This window comes from Salmo trutta, chromosome 38, assembly GCF_901001165.1.
Source record: "Salmo trutta chromosome 38, fSalTru1.1, whole genome shotgun sequence".
Classification (NCBI taxonomy): domain Eukaryota; kingdom Metazoa; phylum Chordata; class Actinopteri; order Salmoniformes; family Salmonidae; genus Salmo; species Salmo trutta.
Genome location: NC_042994.1, coordinates 30,114,859 through 30,135,507, shown reverse-complemented (window position 1 = coordinate 30,135,507; position 20,649 = coordinate 30,114,859). Strand labels below are relative to the sequence as shown.

General features: G+C 42.9%; 2 protein-coding genes across 3 annotated transcripts in view; one reads left to right on the top strand and one right to left on the bottom strand.

The window, feature by feature from the left end:
• The window catches only part of LOC115177684 (vascular cell adhesion protein 1), a 28,323-nt gene extending 16,035 nt beyond the window's left edge, over positions 1-12,288 (bottom strand). Inside the window, exons 1-2 of the mRNA XM_029738633.1 lie at positions 12,132-12,288; positions 10,723-10,989 (exon numbers count right to left, since the gene is read on the bottom strand). Coding sequence (XP_029594493.1) covers positions 10,723-10,989; positions 12,132-12,174 — 310 coding nt within the window. The 5' untranslated portion in view covers positions 12,175-12,288. The remainder of the gene's footprint in view (positions 1-10,722; positions 10,990-12,131) is intronic.
• A 1,011-nt stretch (positions 12,289-13,299) lies between these two features.
• LOC115177633 (uncharacterized) lies at positions 13,300-20,263 on the top strand. Of its 2 annotated transcripts, none has more exons than XM_029738563.1 (3): positions 13,300-13,373; positions 13,838-14,108; positions 16,989-20,263. In XM_029738563.1, the coding sequence occupies exons 2-3, from the start codon at positions 13,844-13,846 to the stop codon at positions 19,568-19,570; spliced, it is 2,847 nt and encodes a 948-aa protein (XP_029594423.1). In that variant the 5' UTR covers positions 13,300-13,373; positions 13,838-13,843; the 3' UTR covers positions 19,571-20,263. The 2 variants fall into 2 exon arrangements, with proteins under 2 accessions (XP_029594423.1, XP_029594422.1); XM_029738562.1 differs by lacking the exon at positions 13,300-13,373 and adding an exon at positions 13,384-13,557.
• The last annotated feature ends 386 nt before the right edge of the window (positions 20,264-20,649 follow it).

Here is a 20,649-nt window from a genome sequence, read left to right as displayed (position 1 = left end):
ACTAACAGGTTTCGGTCAGTACTACATTTTCTGGTCAGGTGTTCCTAACAGGTTTCTGGTCAGTGTTCACTAACAGGTTTCTGGTCAGTTACAACATGTTCTGGTCAGTTACTAACAGCTTTCTGGTCAGTGTGTACTAACAGGTTTCTGGTCAGTGTTCAACAGGTTTCTGGTCAGTTACTAACAGGTTTCTGGTCAGTGTGTTACTAACAGGTTTCTGGTCATGTGTACTAACAGGTTCTGGTCAGTACTAACAGGTTTCTGGTCAGTTTGTTACTAACAGGTTTCTGGTCAGTTACTAACAGGTTTCTGGTCAGTTACTAACAGGTTTCTGTCGGTGTGTTACTAACAGGTTCTGGTCAGTGTGTCACTAACAGGTTTCTGGTCAGTGTTTACTAACAGGTTTCTGGTCAGTTTAAACAGGTTTTGGTCAGTGTCACTAACAGGTTTCTGGTCAGTGTGTTACTAACAGGTTTCTGGTCAGTTACTAACAGGTTTCTGGTCAGTTACTAACAGGTTTCTGGTCAGTGTGTTACTAACATGTTTCTGGTCAGTGTGTTACTAACAGGTTTCTGGTCAGTGTGTTACTGACAGGTTTCTGGTCAGTGTGTTACTAACAGGTTTCTGGTCAGTGTGTTACTAACAGGTTTCTGGTCAGTGTGTTACTAACAGGTTTCTGGTCAGTTACTAACAGGTTTCTGGTCAGTGTGTCACTAACAGGTTTCTGGTCTGTGTGTCACTAACAGGTTTCTGGTCAGTGTGTTACTAACAGGTTTCTGGTCAGTGTGTTACTAACAGGTTTCTGGTCAGTGTGTTACTAACAGGTTTCTGGTCAGTGTGTCACTAACAGGTTTCTGGTCAGTTACTAACAGGTTTCTGGTCAGTGTGTTACTAACAGGTTTCTGGTCAGTTACTAACAGGTTTCTGGTCAGTGTGTCACTAACAGGTTTCTGGTCAGTTACTAACAGGTTTCTGGTCAGTGTGTCACTAACAGGTTTCTGGTCGGTGTTACTAACAGGTTTCTGGTCAGTGTGTTACTAACAGGTTTCTGGTCAGTTACTAACAGGTTTCTGGTCAGTTACTAACAGGTTTCTGGTTAGTGTGTCACTAACAGGTTTCTGGTCAGTGTGTTACTAACAGGTTTCTGGTCAGTTACTAACAGGTTTCTGGTCAGTTACTAACAGGTTTCTGGTTAGTGTGTCACTAACAGGTTTCTGGTCAGTGTGTTACTAACAGGTTTCTGGTCAGTGACTAACAGGTTTCTGGTCAGTTACTAACTAGTTTCTGGTCAGTTACTAACAGGTTTCTGGTCAGTGAGTTACTAACAGGTTTCTGGTCAGTGTGTTACTAACAGGTTTCTGGTCAGTGTGTTACTAACAGGTTTCTGGTCAGTGTGTTACTAACAGGTTTCTGGTCAGTGTGTTACTAACAGGTTTCTGGTCAGTTACTAACAGGTTTCTGGTCAGTTACTAACAGGTTTCTGGTCAGTTACTAACAGGTTTCTGGTCAGTGTGTTACTAACAGGTTTCTGGTCAGTGTGTCACTAACAGGTTTCTGGTCAGTTACTAACAGGTTTCTGGTCAGTGTGTCACTAACAGGTTTCTGGTCAGTTACTAACAGGTTTCTGGTCAGTGTGTTACTAACAGGTTTCTGGTCAGTGTGTCACTAACAGGTTTCTGGTCAGTGTGTCACAAACAGGTTTCTGGTCAGTGTGTCACTAACAGGTTTCTGGTCAGTGTGTCACTAACAGGTTTCTGGTCAGTGTGTCACTAACAGGTTTCTGGTCAGTGTGTTACTAACAGGTTTCTGGTCAGTGTCACTAACAGGTTTCTGGTCAGTTACTAACAGGTTTCTGGTCTCGTGTGTTACTAACAGGTTTCTGGGTCAGTTACTAACAGGTTTCTGGTCAGTGTGTCACTAACAGGTTCTGGTCAGTTACTAACAGGTTTCTGGTCAGTGTGTCACTAACAGGTTTCTGGTCAGTGTGTTACTAACAGGTTTCTGGTCAGTTAATAACAGGTTTCTGGTCAGTTACTAACAGGTTTCTGGTTAGTGTGTCACTAACAGGTTTCTGGTCAGTGTGTTACTAACAGGTTTCTGGTCAGTTACTAACAGGTTTCTGGTCAGTGTGTTACTAACAGGTTTCTGGTCAGTTACTAACAGGTTTCTGGTCAGTTACTAACAGGTTTCTGGTCAGTTACTAACAGGTTTCTGGTCAGTGATTTACTAACAGGTTTCTGGTCAGTGTGTTACTAACAGGTTTCTGGTCAGTGTGTTACTAACAGGTTTCGGGTCAGTGTGTTACTAACAGGTTTCTGGTCAGTGTGTTACTAACAGGTTTCTGGTCAGTTACTAACAGGTTTCTGGTCAGTTACTAACAGGTTTCTGGTCAGTGTGTCACTAACAGGTTTCTGGTCAGTGTGTCAATAACAGGTTTCTGGTCAGTGTGTTACTAACAGGTTTCTGGTCAGTGTGTTACTAACAGGTTTCTGGTCAGTGTGTTACTAACAGGTTTCTGGTCAGTTACTAACAGGTTTCTGGTCAGTTACTAACAGGTTTCTGGTCAGTTACTAACAGGTTTCTGGTCAATTACTAACAGGTTTCTGGTCAGTGTGTTACTAACAGGTTTCTGGTCAGTGTGTTACTAACAGGTTTCTGGTCAGTTACTAACAGGTTTCTGGTCAGTGTGTTACTAACAGGTTTCTGGTCAGTGTGTTACTAACAGGTTTCTGGTCAGTTACTAACAGGTTTCTGGTCAGTGATTTACTAACAGGTTTCTGGTCAGTGTGTTACTAACAGGTTTCTGGTCAGTGTGTTACTAACAGGTTTCTGGTCAGTGTGTTCTAACAGGTTTCTGGTCAGTGTTACTAACAGGTTTCTGGTCAGTTACTAACAGGTTTCTGGTCAGTGTTTTAACAGGTTTCTGGTCAGTTACTAACAGGTTTCTGGTCAGTGTGTCACTAACAGGTTTCTGGTCAGTGTGTCAATAACAGGTTTCTGGTCAGTGTGTTACTAACAGGTTTCTGGTCAGTGTGTTACTAACAGGTTTCTGGTCAGTGTGTTACTAACAGGTTTCTGGTCAGTGTGTTACTAACAGGTTTCTCGTCAGTTACTAACAGGTTTCTGGTCAGTTACTAACAGGTTTCTGGTCAGTGTGTCACTAACAGGTTTCTGGTCAGTGTGTCACTAACAGGTTTCTGGTCAGTGTGTCACTAACAGGTTTCTGGTCAGTTACTAACAGGTTTCTGGTCAGTTACTAGCAGGTTTCTGGTCAGCGTGTCACTAACAGGTTTCTGGTCAGTGTGTTACTAACAGGTTTCTGGTCAGTGTGTTACTAACAGGTTTCTGGTCAGTTACTAACAGGTTTCTGGTCAGTGTGTTACTAACAGGTTTCTGGTCAGTTACTAACAGGTTTCTGGTCAGTTACTAACAGGTTTCTGGTCAGTGTGTCACTAACAGGTTTCTGGTCAGTGTGTCAAAACAGGTTTCTGGTCAGTTACTAACAGGTTTCTGGTCAGTGTGTTACTAACAGGTTTCTGGTCAGTGTGTCACTAACAGGTTTCTGGTCAGTTACTAACAGGTTTCTGGTCAGTGTGTCACTAACAGGTTTCTGGTCAGTTACTAACAGGTTTCTGGTCAGTGTGTTACTAACAGGTTTCTGGTCAGTGTGTCACTAACAGGTTTCTGGTCAGTGTGTCACAAACAGGTTTCTGGTCAGTGTGTCACTAACAGGTTTCTGGTCAGTGTGTTACTAACAGGTTTCTGGTCAGTGTGTTACTAACAGGTTTCTGGTCAGTGTGTTACTAACAGGTTTCTGGTCAGTGTGTCACTAACAGGTTTCTGGTCAGTTACTAACAGGTTTCTGGTCAGTGTGTTACTAACAGGTTTCTGGTCAGTTACTAACAGGTTTCTGGTCAGTGTGTCACTAACAGGTTTCTGGTCAGTTACTAACAGGTTTCTGGTCAGTGTGTCACTAACAGGTTTCTGGTCGGTGTTACTAACAGGTTTCTGGTCAGTGTGTTACTAACAGGTTTCTGGTCAGTTACTAACAGGTTTCTGGTCAGTTACTAACAGGATTCTGGTTAGTGTGTCACTAACAGGTTTCTGGTCAGTGTGTTACTAACAGGTTTCTGGTCAGTTACTAACAGGTTTCTGGTCAGTTACTAACAGGTTTCTGGTTAGTGTGTCACTAACAGGTTTCTGGTCAGTGTGTTACTAACAGGTTTCTGGTCAGTGACTAACAGGTTTCTGGTCAGTTACTAACTAGTTTCTGGTCAGTTACTAACAGGTTTCTGGTCAGTGATTTACTAACAGGTTTCTGGTCAGTGTGTTACTAACAGGTTTCTGGTCAGTGTGTTACTAACAGGTTTCTGGTCAGTGTGTTACTAACAGGTTTCTGGTCAGTTACTAACAGGTTTCTGGTCAGTGTGTTACTAACAGGTTTCTGGTCAGTTACTAACAGGTTTCTGGTCAGTTACTAACAGGTTTCTGGTCAGTGTGTCACTAACAGGTTTCTGGTCAGTGTGTCAATAACAGGTTTCTGGTCAGTTACTAACAGGTTTCTGGTCAGTGTGTTACTAACAGGTTTCTGGTCAGTGTGTCACTAACAGGTTTCTGGTCAGTTACTAACAGGTTTCTGGTCAGTGTGTCACTAACAGGTTTCTGGTCAGTTACTAACAGGTTTCTGGTCAGTGTGTTACTAACAGGTTTCTGGTCAGTGTGTCACTAACAGGTTTCTGGTCAGTGTGTCACAAACAGGTTTCTGGTCAGTGTGTCACTAACAGGTTTCTGGTCAGTGTGTCACTAACAGGTTTCTGGTCAGTGTGTCACTAACAGGTTTCTGGTCAGTGTGTTACTAACAGGTTTCTGGTCAGTGTGTCACTAACAGGTTTCTGGTCAGTTACTAACAGGTTTCTGGTCAGTGTGTTACTAACAGGTTTCTGGTCAGTTACTAACAGGTTTCTGGTCAGTGTGTCACTAACAGGTTTCTGGTCAGTTACTAACAGGTTTCTGGTCAGTGTGTCACTAACAGGTTTCTGGTCAGTGTGTTACTAACAGGTTTCTGGTCAGTTACTAACAGGTTTCTGGTCAGTTACTAACAGGTTTCTGGTTAGTGTGTCACTAACAGGTTTCTGGTCAGTGTGTTACTAACAGGTTTCTGGTCAGTTACTAACACGTTTCTGGTCAGTGTGTTACTAACAGGTTTCTGGTCAGTTACTAACAGGTTTCTGGTCAGTTACTAACAGGTTTCTGGTCAGTTACTAACAGGTTTCTGGTCAGTGATTTACTAACAGGTTTCTGGTCAGTGTGTTACTAACAGGTTTCTGGTCAGTGTGTTTACTAACAGTTTCTGGTCAGTGTGTTACTAACAGGTTTCTGGTCAGTGTGTTACTAACAGGTTTCTGGTCAGTTACTAACAGGTTTCTGGTCAGTTACTAACAGGTTTCTGGTCAGTGTGTCACTAACAGGTTTCTGGTCAGTGTGTCAATAACAGGTTTCTGGTCAGTGTGTTACTAACAGGTTTCTGGTCAGTGTGTTACTAACAGGTTTCTGGTCAGTGTGTTACTAACAGGTTTCTGGTCAGTGTGTTACTACAGGTTTCTGGTCTTACTAACAGGTTTCTGGTCAGTTACTAACAGGTTTCTGGTCAATTACTAACAGGTTTCTGGTCAGTGTGTTACTAACAGGTTTCTGGTCAGTTACTAACAGGTTTCTGGTCAGTGTGTTACTAACAGGTTTCTGGTCAGTGTGTTACTAACAGGTTTCTGGTCAGTGTGTTACTAACAGGTTTCTGGTCAGTTACTAACAGGTTTCTGGTCAGTGTGTTACTAACAGGTTTCTGGTCAGTTACTAACAGGTTTCTGGTCAGTGTGTCACTAACAGGTTTCTGGTCAGTGTGTCAATAACAGGTTTCTGGTCAGTTACTAACAGGTTTCTGATCAGTTACTAACAGGTTTCTGATCAGTTACTAACAGGTTTCTGGTCAGTGTGTTACTAACAGGTTTCTGGTCAGTTACTAACAGGTTTCTGGTCAGTGTGTTACTAACAGGTTTCTGGTCAGTGTGTTACTAACAGGTTTCTGGTCAGTTACTAACAGGTTTCTGGTCAGTGTGTTACTAACAGGTTTCTGGTCAGTGATTTACTAACAGGTTTCTGGTCAGTGTGTTACTAACAGGTTTCTGGTCAGTGTGTTACTAACAGGTTTCTGGTCAGTGTGTTACTAACAGGTTTCTGGTCAGTTACTAACAGGTTTCTGGTCAGTGTGTTACTAACAGGTTTCTGGTCAGTTACTAACAGGTTTCTGGTCAGTGTGTCACTAACAGGTTTCTGGTCAGTGTGTCAATAACAGGTTTCTGGTCAGTGTGTTACAAACAGGTTTCTGGTCAGTGTGTTACTAACAGGTTTCTGGTCAGTGTGATACTAACAGGTTTCTGGTCAGTGTGATACTAACAGGTTTCTGGTCAGTGTGTTACTAACAGGTTTCTGGTCAGTTACTAACAGGTTTCTGGTCAGTTACTAACAGGTTTCTGGTCAGTTACTAACAGGTTTCTGGTCAGTGTGTTACTAACAGGTTTCTGGTCAGTGTGTTACTAACAGGTTTCTGGTCAGTTACTAACAGGTTTCTGGTCAGTGTGTTACTAACAGGTTTCTGGTCAGTTACTAACAGGTTTCTGGTCAGTGTGTTACTAACAGGTTTCTGGTCAGTGTGTTACTAACAGGTTTCTGGTCAGTTACTAACAGGTTTCTGGTCAGTGTGTTACTAACAGGTTTCTGGTCAGTTACTAACAGGTTTCTGGTCAGTTACTAACAGGTTTCTGGTCAGTGTGTCACTAACAGGTTTCTGGTCAGTGTGTTACTAACAGGTTTCTGGTCAGTGTGTTACTAACAGGTTTCTGGTCAGTGTGTTACTAACAGGTTTCTGGTCAGTTACTAACAGGTTTCTGATCAGTTACTAACAGGTTTCTGGTCAGTTACTAACAGGTTTCTGGTCAGTGTGTTAATAACAGGTTTCTGGTCAGTTACTAACAGGTTTCTGGTCAGTGTGTTACTAACAGGTTTCTGGTCAGTGTGTTACTAACAGGTTTCTGGTCAGTTACTAACAGGTTTCTGGTCAGTGTGTTACTAACAGGTTTCTGGTCAGTGATTTACTAACAGGTTTCTGGTCAGTGTGTTACTAACAGGTTTCTGGGTCAGTGTGTTACTAACAGGTTTTCTGGTCAGTGTGTTACTAACAGGTTTCTGGTCAGTGTGTTACTAACAGGTTTCTGGTCAGTTACTAACAGGTTTCTGGTCAGTGTGTTACTAACAGGTTTCTGGTCAGTTACTAACAGGTTTCTGGTCAGTGTGTCACTAACAGGTTTCTGGTCAGTGTGTCAATAACTGGTTTCTGGTCAGTGTGTTACTAACAGGTTTCTGGTCAGTGTGTTACTAACAGGTTTCTGGTCAGTGTGTTACTAACAGGTTTCTGGTCAGTGTGTTACTATAAGGTTTCTGGTCAGTTACTAACAGGTTTCTGGTCAGTTACTAACAGGTTTCTGGTCAGTGTGTTACTAACAGGTTTCTGGTCAGTGTGTTACTAACAGGTTTCTGGTCAGTGTGTTACTAACAGGTTTCTGGTCAGTGTGTTACTAACAGGTTTCTGGTCAGTGTGTTACTAACAGGTTTCTGGTCAGTTACTAACAGGTTTCTGGTCAGTTACTAACAGGTTTCTGGTCAGTGTGTCACTAACAGGTTTCTGGTCAGTGTGTCACTAACAGGTTTCTGGTCAGTTACTAACAGGTTTCTGGTCAGTTACTAACAGGTTTCTGGTCAGTTACTAACAGGTTTTCTGGGTCAGCGTGTCACTAACAGGTTTCTGGTCAGTGTGTTACTAACAGGTTTCTGGTCAGTTACTACCATGTTTCTGGTCAGTGTGTTACTAACAGGTTTCTGGTCAGTGTGTCACTAACAGGTTTCTGGTCAGTTACTAACATGTTTCTGGTCAGTTACTAACAGGTTTCTGGTCAGTGTGTTACTAACAGGTTTCTGGTCAGTGTGTTACTAACAGGTTTCTGGTCAGTTACTAACAGGTTTCTGGTCAGTGTGTTACTAACAGGTTTCTGTCAGTGTGGTCACTAACAGGTTTCTGTTCAGTAACTAACAGGTTTCTGGTTAGTTTGTTACTAACAGGTTTCTGGTCAGTTACTAACAGGTTTCTGGTCAGTTACTAACAGGTTTCTGGTCAGTGTGTTACTAACAGGTTTCTGGTCAGCGTGTCACTAACAGGTTTCTGGTCAGTGTGTACTAACAGGTTTTCTGGTCAGTTACTAACAGTTTCTGGTCCAGTGTGTGTCACTAACAGGTTTCTGGTCAGTGTGTTACTAACAGGTTTTCTGGTCAGTTACTACAGGTTCTGGTCAGTGTGTTACTAACAGGTTTCTGGTCAGTGTGTTCACTAACAGGTTTCTGGTCAGTTACTAACAGGTTTCTGGTCAGTGTGTTACTAACAGGTTTCTGGTCAGTGTGTTACTAACAGGTTTCTGGTACAGTTGTGTTACTAACAGGTTTTGGTCAGTGTGTTACTAACCAGGTTTCTGGTCAGTGTGTTACTACAGGTTTCTGGTCAGTGTGGTACTAACAGGTTTCTGGTCAGTTACTAAACCAGGTTTCTGGTCAGTGTGTTACTAACAGGTTTCTGGTCAGTTACTAACAGGTTCTTCGTTTCGGTTCAGTTACTAACAGGTTTCTGGTCAGGTGTCACTAACAGGTTTCTGGTCAGTGTGTCAATAACAGGTTTCTGGTCAGTGTGTTCACTAACAGGTTTTCTGGTCAGTGTGTTACTAACAGGTTTCTGGTCAGTGTGTTACTAACAGGTTTCTGGTCAGTGTGTACTAACAGGTTTCTGGCTCAGTTACTAACAGGTTTTCTGAGTCAGTTTACTAACAGGTTTCTGGCAGTTACTAACAGGTTTCTGTCATTGTTACTAACAGGTTTCTGGTCAGTTACTAAAGGTTTCTGGTCAGTGTGTTACTAACAGGTTTCTGGTCAGTGTGTTACTAACAGGTTTCTGGTCCAGTTACTAACAGGTTTCTGGTCAGTGTGTTACTAACAGGTTTCTGGTCAGTTGATTTACTAACAGGTTTCTGGTCAGTTGTTACTAACAGGTTTCTGGTCAGTGGGTTACTAACAGGTTTCTGGTCAGTGTGTTACTAACAGGTTTCTGGTCAGTGTGTTACTAACAGGTTCTGGTCAGTTACTAACAGGTTTCTGGTCAGTGTGTTACTAACAGTTTCTGGTCAGTTACTAACGGTTTCTGGTCAGTTGTGTCACTAACAGGTTTCTGGTAACAGTGTGTCAATAAACAGGTTTCTGGTCAGTGTGTACTAAAAGGTTTGGTCAGGTGTGTTAACAGGTTTCTGGTCAGTGTGTTACTAACAGGTTTCTGGTCAGTGTGTTACTAACAGGTTTCTGGTCAGTGTGTTACTAACAGGTTTCTGGTCAGTTACTAACAGGTTTCTGGTCAGTTACTAACAGGTTTCTGGTCAGTTACTAACAGGTTTCTGGTCAGTGTGTTACTAACAGGTTTCTGGTCAGTGTGTTACTAACAGGTTTCTGGTCAGTTACTAACAGGTTTCTGGTCAGTTACTAACAGGTTTCTGGTCAGTGTGTCACTAACAGGTTTCTGGTCAGTGTGTCACTAACAGGTTTCTGGTCAGTTACTAACAGGTTTCTGGTCAGTTACTAACAGGTTTCTGGTCAGTTACTAACAGGTTTCTGGTCAGCGTGTCACTAATATGTTTCTGGTCAGTGTGTTACTAACAGGTTTCTGGTCAGTCTGTCACTAACAGGTTTCTGGTCAGTTACTAACATGTTTCTGGTCAGTTACTAACAGGTTTCTGGTCAGTGTGTTACTAACAGGTTTTTGGTCAGTGTGTTACTAACAGGTTTCTGGTCAGTTACTAACAGGTTTCTGGTCAGTGTGTTACTAACAGGTTTCTGGTCAGTGTGTCACTAACAGGTTTCTGGTCAGTAACGAACAGGTTTCTGGTTAGTTTGTTACTAACAGGTTTCTGGTCAGTTACTAACAGGTTTCTGGTCAGTTACTAACAGGTTTCTGGTCAGTGTGTTACTAACAGGTTTCTGGTCAGTGTGTCACTAACAGGTTTCTGGTCAGTGTGTTACTAACAGGTTTCTGGTCAGTTACTAACAGGTTTCTGGTCAGTGTGTCACTAACAGGTTTCTGGTCAGTGTGTTACTAACAGGTTTCTGGTCAGTTACTAACAGGTTTCTGGTCAGTGTGTTACTAACAGGTTTCTGGTCAGTGTGTCACTAACAGGTTTCTGGTCAGTTACTAACAGGTTTCTGGTCAGTGTGTTACTAACAGGTTTCTGGTCAGTGTGTTACTAACAGGTTTCTGGTCAGTGTGTTACTAACAGGTTTCTGGTCAGTGTGTTACTAACAGGTTTCTGGTCAGTGTGTTACTAACAGGTTTCTGGTCAGTGTGTTACTTACAGGTTTCTGGTCAGTGTGTTACTAACAGGTTTCTGGTCAGTGTGTCACTAACAGGTTTCTGGTCAGTGTGTTACTAACAGGTTTCTGGTCAGTTTGTCACTAACAGGTTTCTGGTCAGTGTGTCACTAACAGGTTCCTGGTCAGTGTGTCACTAACAGGTTTCTCCACAGACAAAAGATACTGGGAGACACGAGAGAGTCAGAGAGCAAACATAAGAGGGAAGTTACTCACTGTAAACAGTAACATTCAACACTCTGGCACACTGGCCTCCCTTTTCAGACATCTCAAAGCATTGAGGCTTTATATTCCAGTCAGTCAGGCTGTCTACTCTCCAAGTCAGCTCTTTCACCCCAGTTCTAAAGACCTGAGATTCTCCCTGGCTCGGCACCCAGCCCATAGAGGTGACCGTATCGGAGGTGCAGTTGGCCGAAACAGGGGCTCCATACTTCACCACCAGCCCAGCAGGACTGACCACCAGGGAACAGGACTCACACACGCCTGGAGCGAGAGACGGACGGGGGGAGGGAAGGAGGGGACAGATATTATGTCTGTGAGTGGAGAGCCTGGAAGTGTCAGGAAACCAACGTCTTAACAATTACGCAAATAGGAAACTCCGTCTTGGTGCGAGGGTGACACTGATTTTGAAGTCAGGGCTACCTCATCAAAACAGCATAAGTCCGACTCACCTCCGGTACAGAAGCACGACTATCAACACTTTTAGAGAGAGAGAGAGAGAGAGAGAGAGAGAGAGAGAGAGAGAGAGAGAGAGAGAGAGAGAGAGAGAGAGAGAGAGAGAGAGAGAGAGAGAGAGAGAGAGAGAGAGAGAGAGAGAGAGAGAGAGAGAGAGAGAGAGAGAGAGAGAGAGAGAGAGAGAGAGAGAGAGAGAGAGGAGACCTCACCGTTGTCATTGATAGAGAATGCTGACGACGGCAATATTCCAAACACAGCAACAGCACACGCATGCACACACACACACTTAATTTCCAAAAATGAGGAGAGGAAAGGAGTTCCTGACAGGAAGGAAGGAGTCCCTGACCTAGCCAATCACCTTTCTGTGACCGTTTTTCAGCCAATTACCTCATTCCTCTCTATGAACATTGTTCAGTGGTCCTCTGGGATATTATGATCTCATTTACTTTCACTGACATAGGGAAATCATGTACAGTCATGATAGCACTGTGTGTGTGAATGTGTGTGTGTGTTCAACCGCCGTCTCTATCTCTCTCAACCTCAATCTTAGTGTAATATAATCCTAAACATACGTGACATTAGACATCTGAAATCAAGTTTCAAAGTTTATTCGCCACGTGCAAAGCATACAACAGCTGTAAAACAGTACAGCAAAATTCTTACCTTGAGAGCTCTTTCCCATCAATGCAGTGATAATAAAAATGATAATAATACTAATGATATAGATAATAATAGAATATAGAATTTAAAAAAATACAAGAAGTATGATATATGTTATTTTTTTAAAACAATTGTTTCCTGGTGATCTAATTGTCACTATTCTAAAGACTAAATCTCTTTCATGATCTACTGCTCTGTATCACGCGTCTCTCCCTCATTTTCTCTCTCTCACACACACACACACACACACACACACACACACACACACACACACACACACACACACTCACCTGGCTTCAGAAGGAGGAGGAGGAGGAGAGTGTGTGTGTGCATGCTGTGTCTGTTTCTTCACTGAGAGATCAGTAGCTGCACATGCTCCCCTCAGAGTTCTCTTAGTAACTGAGACGAAGATAGCTGATCTCCTCCGATGTGTGTGTGTCCAGCTCATTGTCCCTTTTCTTTAGTCTTTTGGGTTTGTCCTGTGACCAACCTGGGTGTTCCTACTGTTCTGACTACGACCGCGTTCCAAAAATGACACCCTATTCCCTATATAGTGCACTACTTTTAACCAGGGCCCTATTCCCTATATAGTGCACTACTTTTAACCAGAGTCCTACGGCCAATGGCACCCTATTCCCTATATAGTGCACTACTTTGGTGCACTACTTAGGGTGCAGGGTGACATTCAGGACGCATGACCTGTGAGAGGAAGGAAGGGAGGAGAGAGTGCTAGTCTAAACACAATGTGGCTTAAGAAGGGTGGGCAGTACACACACCATTTACAGCACACAGTACATACACACTAAAGTATCAGATACTATGTCTGCTAATGAGTTGAATAGTAGGAGAAGGCTACACACATACACACTAAAGTATCAGATACTATGTGCTGCTTTGCGTGATGTATTGTTGTCTCTACCTTCTTGCCCTTTGTGCTGTTGTCTGTGCCCAACAATGTTTGTACCCTGTTTTGTGCTGCTACTATGTTGTGTTTCTACCATGTTGTTGTCATGTCTTGCTGCCATGCTATGCTGTCGTCTTAGGTCTCTTTAGGTAGTGTTGTGTTGTCTCTTGTCATGATGTGTGTTTTTGTCCTATATTTTTATGTAATTTATTTTTAATTTCAACCCCCATCCCCCCAGGAGGCCTTTTGCCTTTTTTAGGCCGTCATTGTAAATAAGAATTTGTTCTTAATTAACTGACTTGCCTAGTTAAATAAAGGTTAAATAAATAAATATGTCTGCTAGTGTGTTGAATAGTAGGCGATGCCAAAATAATAGGAGAAGGCTAAACACAGAGCTGATCATAAGTGGAGAAATACATGTTTGATAACCAGTATACGATAGGATTATAATTGTGCATATATTTCCAATCGTTTATTTCGCCTTCATTACCCATTTACACACGGTTTACAGGACAGGACTCTTATGTTGAAGGATTTTTCCCCCAAATGACGTCACCCGGAAGTTATTGCTAGGTGGCGTCAAGTAGTTTTCCACCGATATTCTCATCCAAACAAACAATTATTTCAGGTATCTAGGAAATTCGTTTAAATGTGTTTTACATTTTCATTTTGAACTTTAATGAGTTATTTAAATAACGCATGTCTCAGACAAACTCTTGAGTCTTTTGGAGTGCGTGTTATCTTAGCTTGTAAGCTAGCTAACGTTACACTAGCCATTGTCTTGGGTTGGAAAGTGACTACAGCTTAAATAGGTTGGTATCGTTCTAGCTAGCTAACACTTTGCATTGTGTTTTGTCCATAATATAGTATTTAGCTATTGCTGTTGGCTACGAATAGTTATGCACTCGTATGTTGCTCTGGATAAGAGTATCTGCTAAATTACTCAAATGTAAAATGGCTAGCTTGCTTTGTTTACTACCACATCAGCGTACACACGTTTGCATTGCACCCCTTTACCAAATGTGGTATAACCTGTTTGTTTGTGAAACTCACCTTTTTATGCCGCCTCTGGTTCTACTGACCCACCTCTAGCCCACCATGTCTGAACCGAGTTCTGGCTGTGGCATTCCAGTCCAGAGAAGCTCACAGCCTGGTCCAGAGACTGTGTCAGTAAAGCTGGAGGACTGCGTCTCAGTGAAGCTGGAGGACTGCAGTCAAACACTGGAACTCAATGTGATTGTCAAAAAGGAGGCGAAGGGAGATGTTAAAGAAGAACAGAGCGAAATCAAAGAAGATAAGGAAGAGGGGGAGAAGAGAGAGGTCCAAGTAGAAGAGGAGAGAAATGCTGATATGTCTCTTCCAGGTCAGTTAGGTTGGATGTGGGGTATGGAGAGATGTCAATGACAAAATAATACAGTTGACCTAAAATGTCCTAAGTGATTCCATACATTGAAACTAGTTAGGTGGAGTTTGCCTTCTCCCCCTCTCTCTCACTGCAGCCTAGAACTGGAAAGCTACATAAAAGGGTCACGTTACATGGAAAAACAGATAACTATAATTTTACATTTTTGTACCCATATTTTTGGCACTAGACTACTTCCATATATACTTCCATTCATTTTTTTAAACTGGTACCGGGCTACCTTCAGACGAGTCTTGTGGGCATCCTAGAACGAAACAAGTGTGTAGCCCCAAGCTGTTCGGACACTACAGACAGAAGTTGGGCAGATCGGCGGTACCGACTTCAGGCGAGTTCCATGACACTTGTGAACTATCATGTTCATGAGAGTCTCATCTTTCCATAGTGGTCACAGTAATTTGTAGGCCAAACTGTTCCGACGTTTTTGTGAGAAAGACCAATTTTCGGCATGTCTCGTGGTCTGACAAACACCACTGTAGTTTGCCCACCTTCCACCGCAGATGCAGAAGGCCACCATTGGCGAATGCAGTAGATTGAGACGCAGCCCATACAAAAAAACAACAACCTAGCATTCTATCTGAAATAGATGGATTTTGATGGAGATTTTTTTGTATTATGCAAGGGGGTTAAAGAGTATATGCATTGATTTTAATTGGACTCAATTGATCCTAAATGTGAAAAACACAGTTAACTCCTCATTGATTAATAAAATTCTGACTAATAACCTCCATAAATATTTCTCTAGTGGAGTATTTGCATATGATCTCAGTGATCATTGTCCCATAGTATGTTTTAGCGATACCAAACGGCAAAATACTAATCTTCGTTTAATTCAGAAGATGCATTTTAAAATGTTTTCTCAATGGATTTTACATGACATGTTCAACTCTTATTTAGCCACTGACCATGTTTACATATAAACACCCATATCCTGTTATTATTCAGGATACTCAACTATTCTGTTTTTGAGTTGACACATATAAATATCATATCCCGTTTTACAATAACCTGAAAAAAGCTTGTATCTCGGGTTATGAGAAACCCGGATAAGATGCCAGGGATGAGTTGATCTAAGACAGGATACTGTGGCATGTAAACATCTCCTTCCGTATACTGTAGTTTTTGCGGTCTGTGCGGGCTCAGTTTCACATATCATGGGTGTTGTGTGATGCTGTTTTCATCAGATTTTCAAACAAATCACTTCAAACAGTAGGCTACCTGCGCAGTTAGATCCACCATAATAATTACCCTATCATTTAGCCAGCCATAATGAATTTACTACTGGCTACTTTCACCCCTAATTTAGACAAGTTTCTGCTTATTATTTCTGACATTTGTTAGGCCATATTATAATTTCTGACATTTGGTAGTCCATTTGTTTGTCAACTATAGTTTGATACATGCAGCTTCTCTTCTGTCATAACTTGTTGCCCCAGAAAACTAAATAAAGTAATGCTCACCAGAATAATGTCTTACATCGTTAGAATCAATGGTTTGGTAATCTAGTTAACACCAGTAAAGTTGTCTGTTTCGTTTAGGGACTGGGGAGGAAACGCCATAACTCCAAAACAGTGGAAAGATTGGTCCTATGCAAGATGTCCAAATATCATCTGTTTTACCAGTTTTAAGGAAATGACAAGCTGAGAAAACGACGAAAGACTTCACTGATGAGATCCTGAGGCCCATTGTCGTGCCATTTATCCACCGCCATCACCTCGTGTTTCAGCATGATAATAAACGGCCCCATGTCGCAAGGATCTGTACACAATTCCTGGAAGCTGAAAATGTCCCAGTTCTTCCATGGCCTGCATACTCATTGAGCATGTTTGGGATGCTCTGGATCGACAGCGTGTAATGGTTGGAATGGAATAAATGGAACGTTATCAAACATATGGAAACCACAGGTTAGACTCCGTTCCCTTTATTCCATTCCAGCCAATACAATGAGCCTGTCCTCCTATAGCTCCTCCCACCAGCCTTCACTGGTCACAGAGTTTGCCCCACGAGAGCGCACATGCACAGTTGTTACCCATCTCTGCTGTTGTTGCAGTCGGCCACATAAAATAACCACAATCGTTTTAGGTGGGAAAGTACACATTACCTGACTCAAAACCATTTAGTAATTTTGATTTTAAAAAATAGCTGATTTGGCCATATGCTTACAATAAATCAAAGAATCTGTCCGCAATTCACAGATTTCACAATCACTCTTCGACTGACAACGGAGCAGAGTTAGTCGTACAGAAAGACGAGTAACGTGACCCTTTTAGCAGCTTTCCAGTTCTAGACTGCAGGGAGAGAGAGGGGGAGAAGGCAAACTCCACCTAACTAGTTTCAATGTATGTAATCACTTGGGAAATTTGGTATTTTTAGGTCAACTTCCCCTTTAACCTCATACATTCTGATAGGCGCTGTAATTTAATGGGGGAGATGCCTTTGTATTATTTGGTGTTTTAATCACACCTGAATTCTAAATAATAAATGCATTATTTTTTTACTTTTCTGATTGTAATCCCATATTACTTGCACATTCATCTTCTATCACTCCAGTGTTTAATTGTTAAATTGCAATTATTTCGCCACTATGGCCTATTTATTGCCTTACCTCCCTTATCTTACCTCTGTATGTAGACTTTTTTTTCTATTGTGTTATTAAGTGTATATTTGTTTATTCCATGTGTAACTCTGTTGTTGTTTGTGTCGCACTGCTTTGCTTTATCTTGGCCAGGTCGCAGTTGTAAATGAGAACTTGTTCTCAACTAGCCTACCTGGTTAAATAAATGTGAAAATAAATAAATAAAATCTGTTAATATATTCTCACAGGAGAGAGCTCCAACTCAGGCTCACTCAGCGAGCCCAGTACCACAGTATCAGGAAACCACCGACAACATAGAGGGAGGAACTCAAGACAGAAACATCACCACTGCATGGACTGCTTCACTAGTTTCTATGAGCCAGAGGAGTTGAGAAAACACACTTGTAAAGACCGCAGCCACAGTGCAACATGTCCTCCCAAACGGAAAAAGACTTCCAGCTCCTTCTCACCAATCCTCCCACCAGTCCTCCCACAATTTTCTTTCATCATCGTGTCAGCTAACGGGGATCCTAGTAAACATAAAGATATATGTGATGAGAGCTTGAACCAGGCCAGAAAACCAACATCAATCAGTAACCATGTGGATTTTCTCCTTACTAACCGTTACACTTTGTCGCAGGAGGAGAAACTCCAGATAAAAAGTCTCGGTCCCCACCAGCCACCTGATGTAGAAATAACACTTCCCCAACACAGAACAAAGGGAAAGGACCCGACCCGTTCATTCAACCCCTCGTGGTTCCATAAGAAATCGTGGCTGACAGCTAGCGTCTCCAAAAAAGCGCTTTACTGCTTCCCTTGCCTTTTATTCGGCAAAGAGGGCACTTGGTCAACGGTGGGTTTCAAGGATCTGAAGCACCTCTCCGAAAGGATTTCGAAACATGAGAGTTGTTGTACTCATCTGGAAAACGGCATGAAACTGGGATTTCTAGGGAAGACTAACACCGCTGGTCAGCTGGTCAGCGTAAACCCAAGCTCCATTGAGATACACAACAGACAAACAGAGGAGAACAGGTACGTGCTGGGTAGAATGGTCAAATGCTACGTGCTGTGTGGGAGACACATGGCTGCCACGTGGCGGAGCGGCCGGGTCGAGTCGGACTCTCTAAACACATCCATGTTTAAGTGCATCTTTGAGACGATGTGCGAGGGAGACTCGAGACTCCAGAGGCATTACGACGCTCACGGCTTCTTTAAGCACCCAAGAGGCTATGTACAAAACAAACTGTTTGACTGTATGCACGAGGTGTACAAAGAGGCGATTACCAAGGAGGTGTGGGCGGCTAGCTTCGTAGCGGTGCAGGTGGACGGCATGCCGTGGACAGGGGAGGTCTCCTCTAGGGTGACATTACCCCTAGCTACAGATCTAGGATCAGCGTCTCCAATCCCAACCTTGACCATTAGTGTGGAAAATGCCATACTGGCCCAAGATCAGCTTCTTGGACTAACAATCTACTCCTGTACGCCACAGCAGGTCTCTGTCGTGCTACGGTACATGCTTCCAGACAATACCGTCACAGAGAGGTTTTGGGAGTTTGTGGACCTAAAGGATAAAACGGCCGCCGGTCTCACCAACGCAGTCAAGGACTCGCTGGAACCACTGAAACTGGAGCACAAGCTGATCGCTCAGACGTACGACGGGGTCGCGGCGGCAGCAGCAGTGGACGGGGCCGACGTACGCGACCTGGAAACTCACCTGAAACGCACCTATCCCAACGCTAACTTTGTGCACTGTTACGCTCACCCGCTACGTGTCACACTCCAGCAGATCTGCTCGGCGACAGCGACCCAACTCAAAGTGTTTTTTGCGGATTTGTCTTTGTTCGAGACCTTCTTCAAAGATCAGCCAAAGAGAGCTACAGCTGCAGGGTGGAACTGTGAGCGAGAAACAGTCAGTGTGGTTTGGGAGAATCGCGTTGCTCTTCAGAAGTGTGTGGAGGATATTAGGACACAGCCGGTGTGGGACCAGGACTCTATCAGAGAGGCTTATGGCCTGTCAGCCAAACTCAGGGACCCCACGTTCCTACAACTGCTGGAATTATTCTATTTGGTCATGCAAGAGGTGGATGTTCTCACTGTCAATATACTCAAAAGGGACATTGTCGTGGCGGACATCGAACAGGCAGTTGATAGTTTCGAGAAGTACGTTCAGGCCCAACAGGGGAGAGCTGAGGCCACAGCACACGTAGGCCCCATGTCGGACAACGACAAGAGAGACACAAAGAGAACTGCCGCGGTCATGAGGAAGGCATGTGACATCATCGTCACACATGTGCATCACAGGTTTTCTCAAAGTAGTGACCATTTAATCGCAGCCAAACTGGTGAATCCCACGCTCTTCTCTAAGTTCGTAGGCTGTTTCCCGTGCTCAGCCCTACAGTGTGCTGCCAAGCTATGGCCGGTGGTTAACACTGGGAAGCTGAAAGATGAATTGACCTCTCTGTACCAACACACGGAGCTCCACAGGGGTACAACAGCGCTGTCTTTACTGAAAACAATCAGCGAACTCAACCTCCAGGATGTTTTGTCAGAGACGGTCTCTCTTCTCAAAATCATCATCACCACTCCCATGCAGACCGCCGAGTCTGATAGAAGGTTCCCCACTCTGAAAAGAATCCAGGCGTTGCCGTGTTCTCGGAACACCTCGGGATCCGCGGTCGCTTGGCAACAGAACAATGGCAGGCTAAATGCACTGTCCATGCTCTCTGTCGAGAAGGACTTCATTCAAGGACTCAGGTCAGACTTTCACGACAAGGTCGTCGATAAGTTTGTCCGAAATAAAACCTGCCCTGGAGCCTTCCTGTTTAAATGAGCAGTACAGCATCTGAGAAAAATCTGAGAAGGCTTGGGCTGTGTCTGTATATAGTATATACTGGGGGCTGTGTCTGTATATAGTATATACCGGGGCTGAGTGTCCCAAATGGTGCACAATTCCCTCTGTAGTGCACTACATTTGACCATGGGCCCTATTCTGTAGTGCACTACATTTGACCATGGGCCTTATGGGCTATTCTATTGAATACAAAATAAGTCCATAGACTCCAGTAGAATTCAGTTGTAATTTTTTTTTTTTATACAGAATTCAAATCAGTAGAAGGGCTGGTTTGTATTGACATTAGAGGTCTTTACGGGTCCAGATATCAGCCAAGTTGCTCTTCTGGTTAATTAATAGGTCTTTATGTTGGCTAGGCCTTCTATAAGTCAATCATTTCACCTGATTAGCGTAAAATATATATGCTATAGACTATGCAGAGCCGTGGTCGGGTCTATCAGCTGTAGTTACGTAGACCCGAGATCCGATGACAAGCAGGACCCACCCTGAACCGAGGGACAAGTTAGAATTTCAGACCAGAACGGCCTGGGTCTCGGGTATATGAAGACCTCTAATTGACATCCAAAGTTAACGATATGAGTGTGTTGTAATGTTATGATCTGCTTGTAAACTGTGTAAAATGTTGTCAACTATCCTTCAACTGAATTATAAATACAAACAGGTCCAACTGTCTGTGTGGCTCCTCTTCTTCATTGAAAGTGTATTATGTTGGTAGATTGTCTTTATCCGATGACAAGTCAGTATAGTAACATTATGATAATAAAGGATAACAGATGTTATACACTGTTGAAATAATATAACATCACACTGCTGATATAAATATAATGTAATGATAGCTGTCATGTTTTGGTTGAGAAATCTACACTGAACAAAACTACAAATGCAACATGTAAAGTGTTGGTCCCATGATTCATGAGCTGAAATAAAAGATTCCCAAAATGTTTCATTAGCACAAAAATCGTATTTCTCAAAAATGTTGTGCACAAATGTGTTTACATCCCTTTTAGGGAACATTTCTCCTTTGCCAAGATAATCCATCCAACTGACAGGTGTGGCAT

What these genes read in the sequence shown, in the direction of transcription:
- LOC115177633 (XM_029738563.1), top strand. Translation starts at nt 13,844, where the DNA reads ATGTCTGAACCGAGTTCTGGCTGTGGCATTCCAGTCCAGAGAAGCTCA. An exon ending in TGCTGATATGTCTCTTCCAG is followed by an intron (nt 14,109 to 16,988) that starts GTCAGTTAGGTT and finishes ATATTCTCACAG; the next exon opens with GAGAGAGCTCCAACTCAGGC.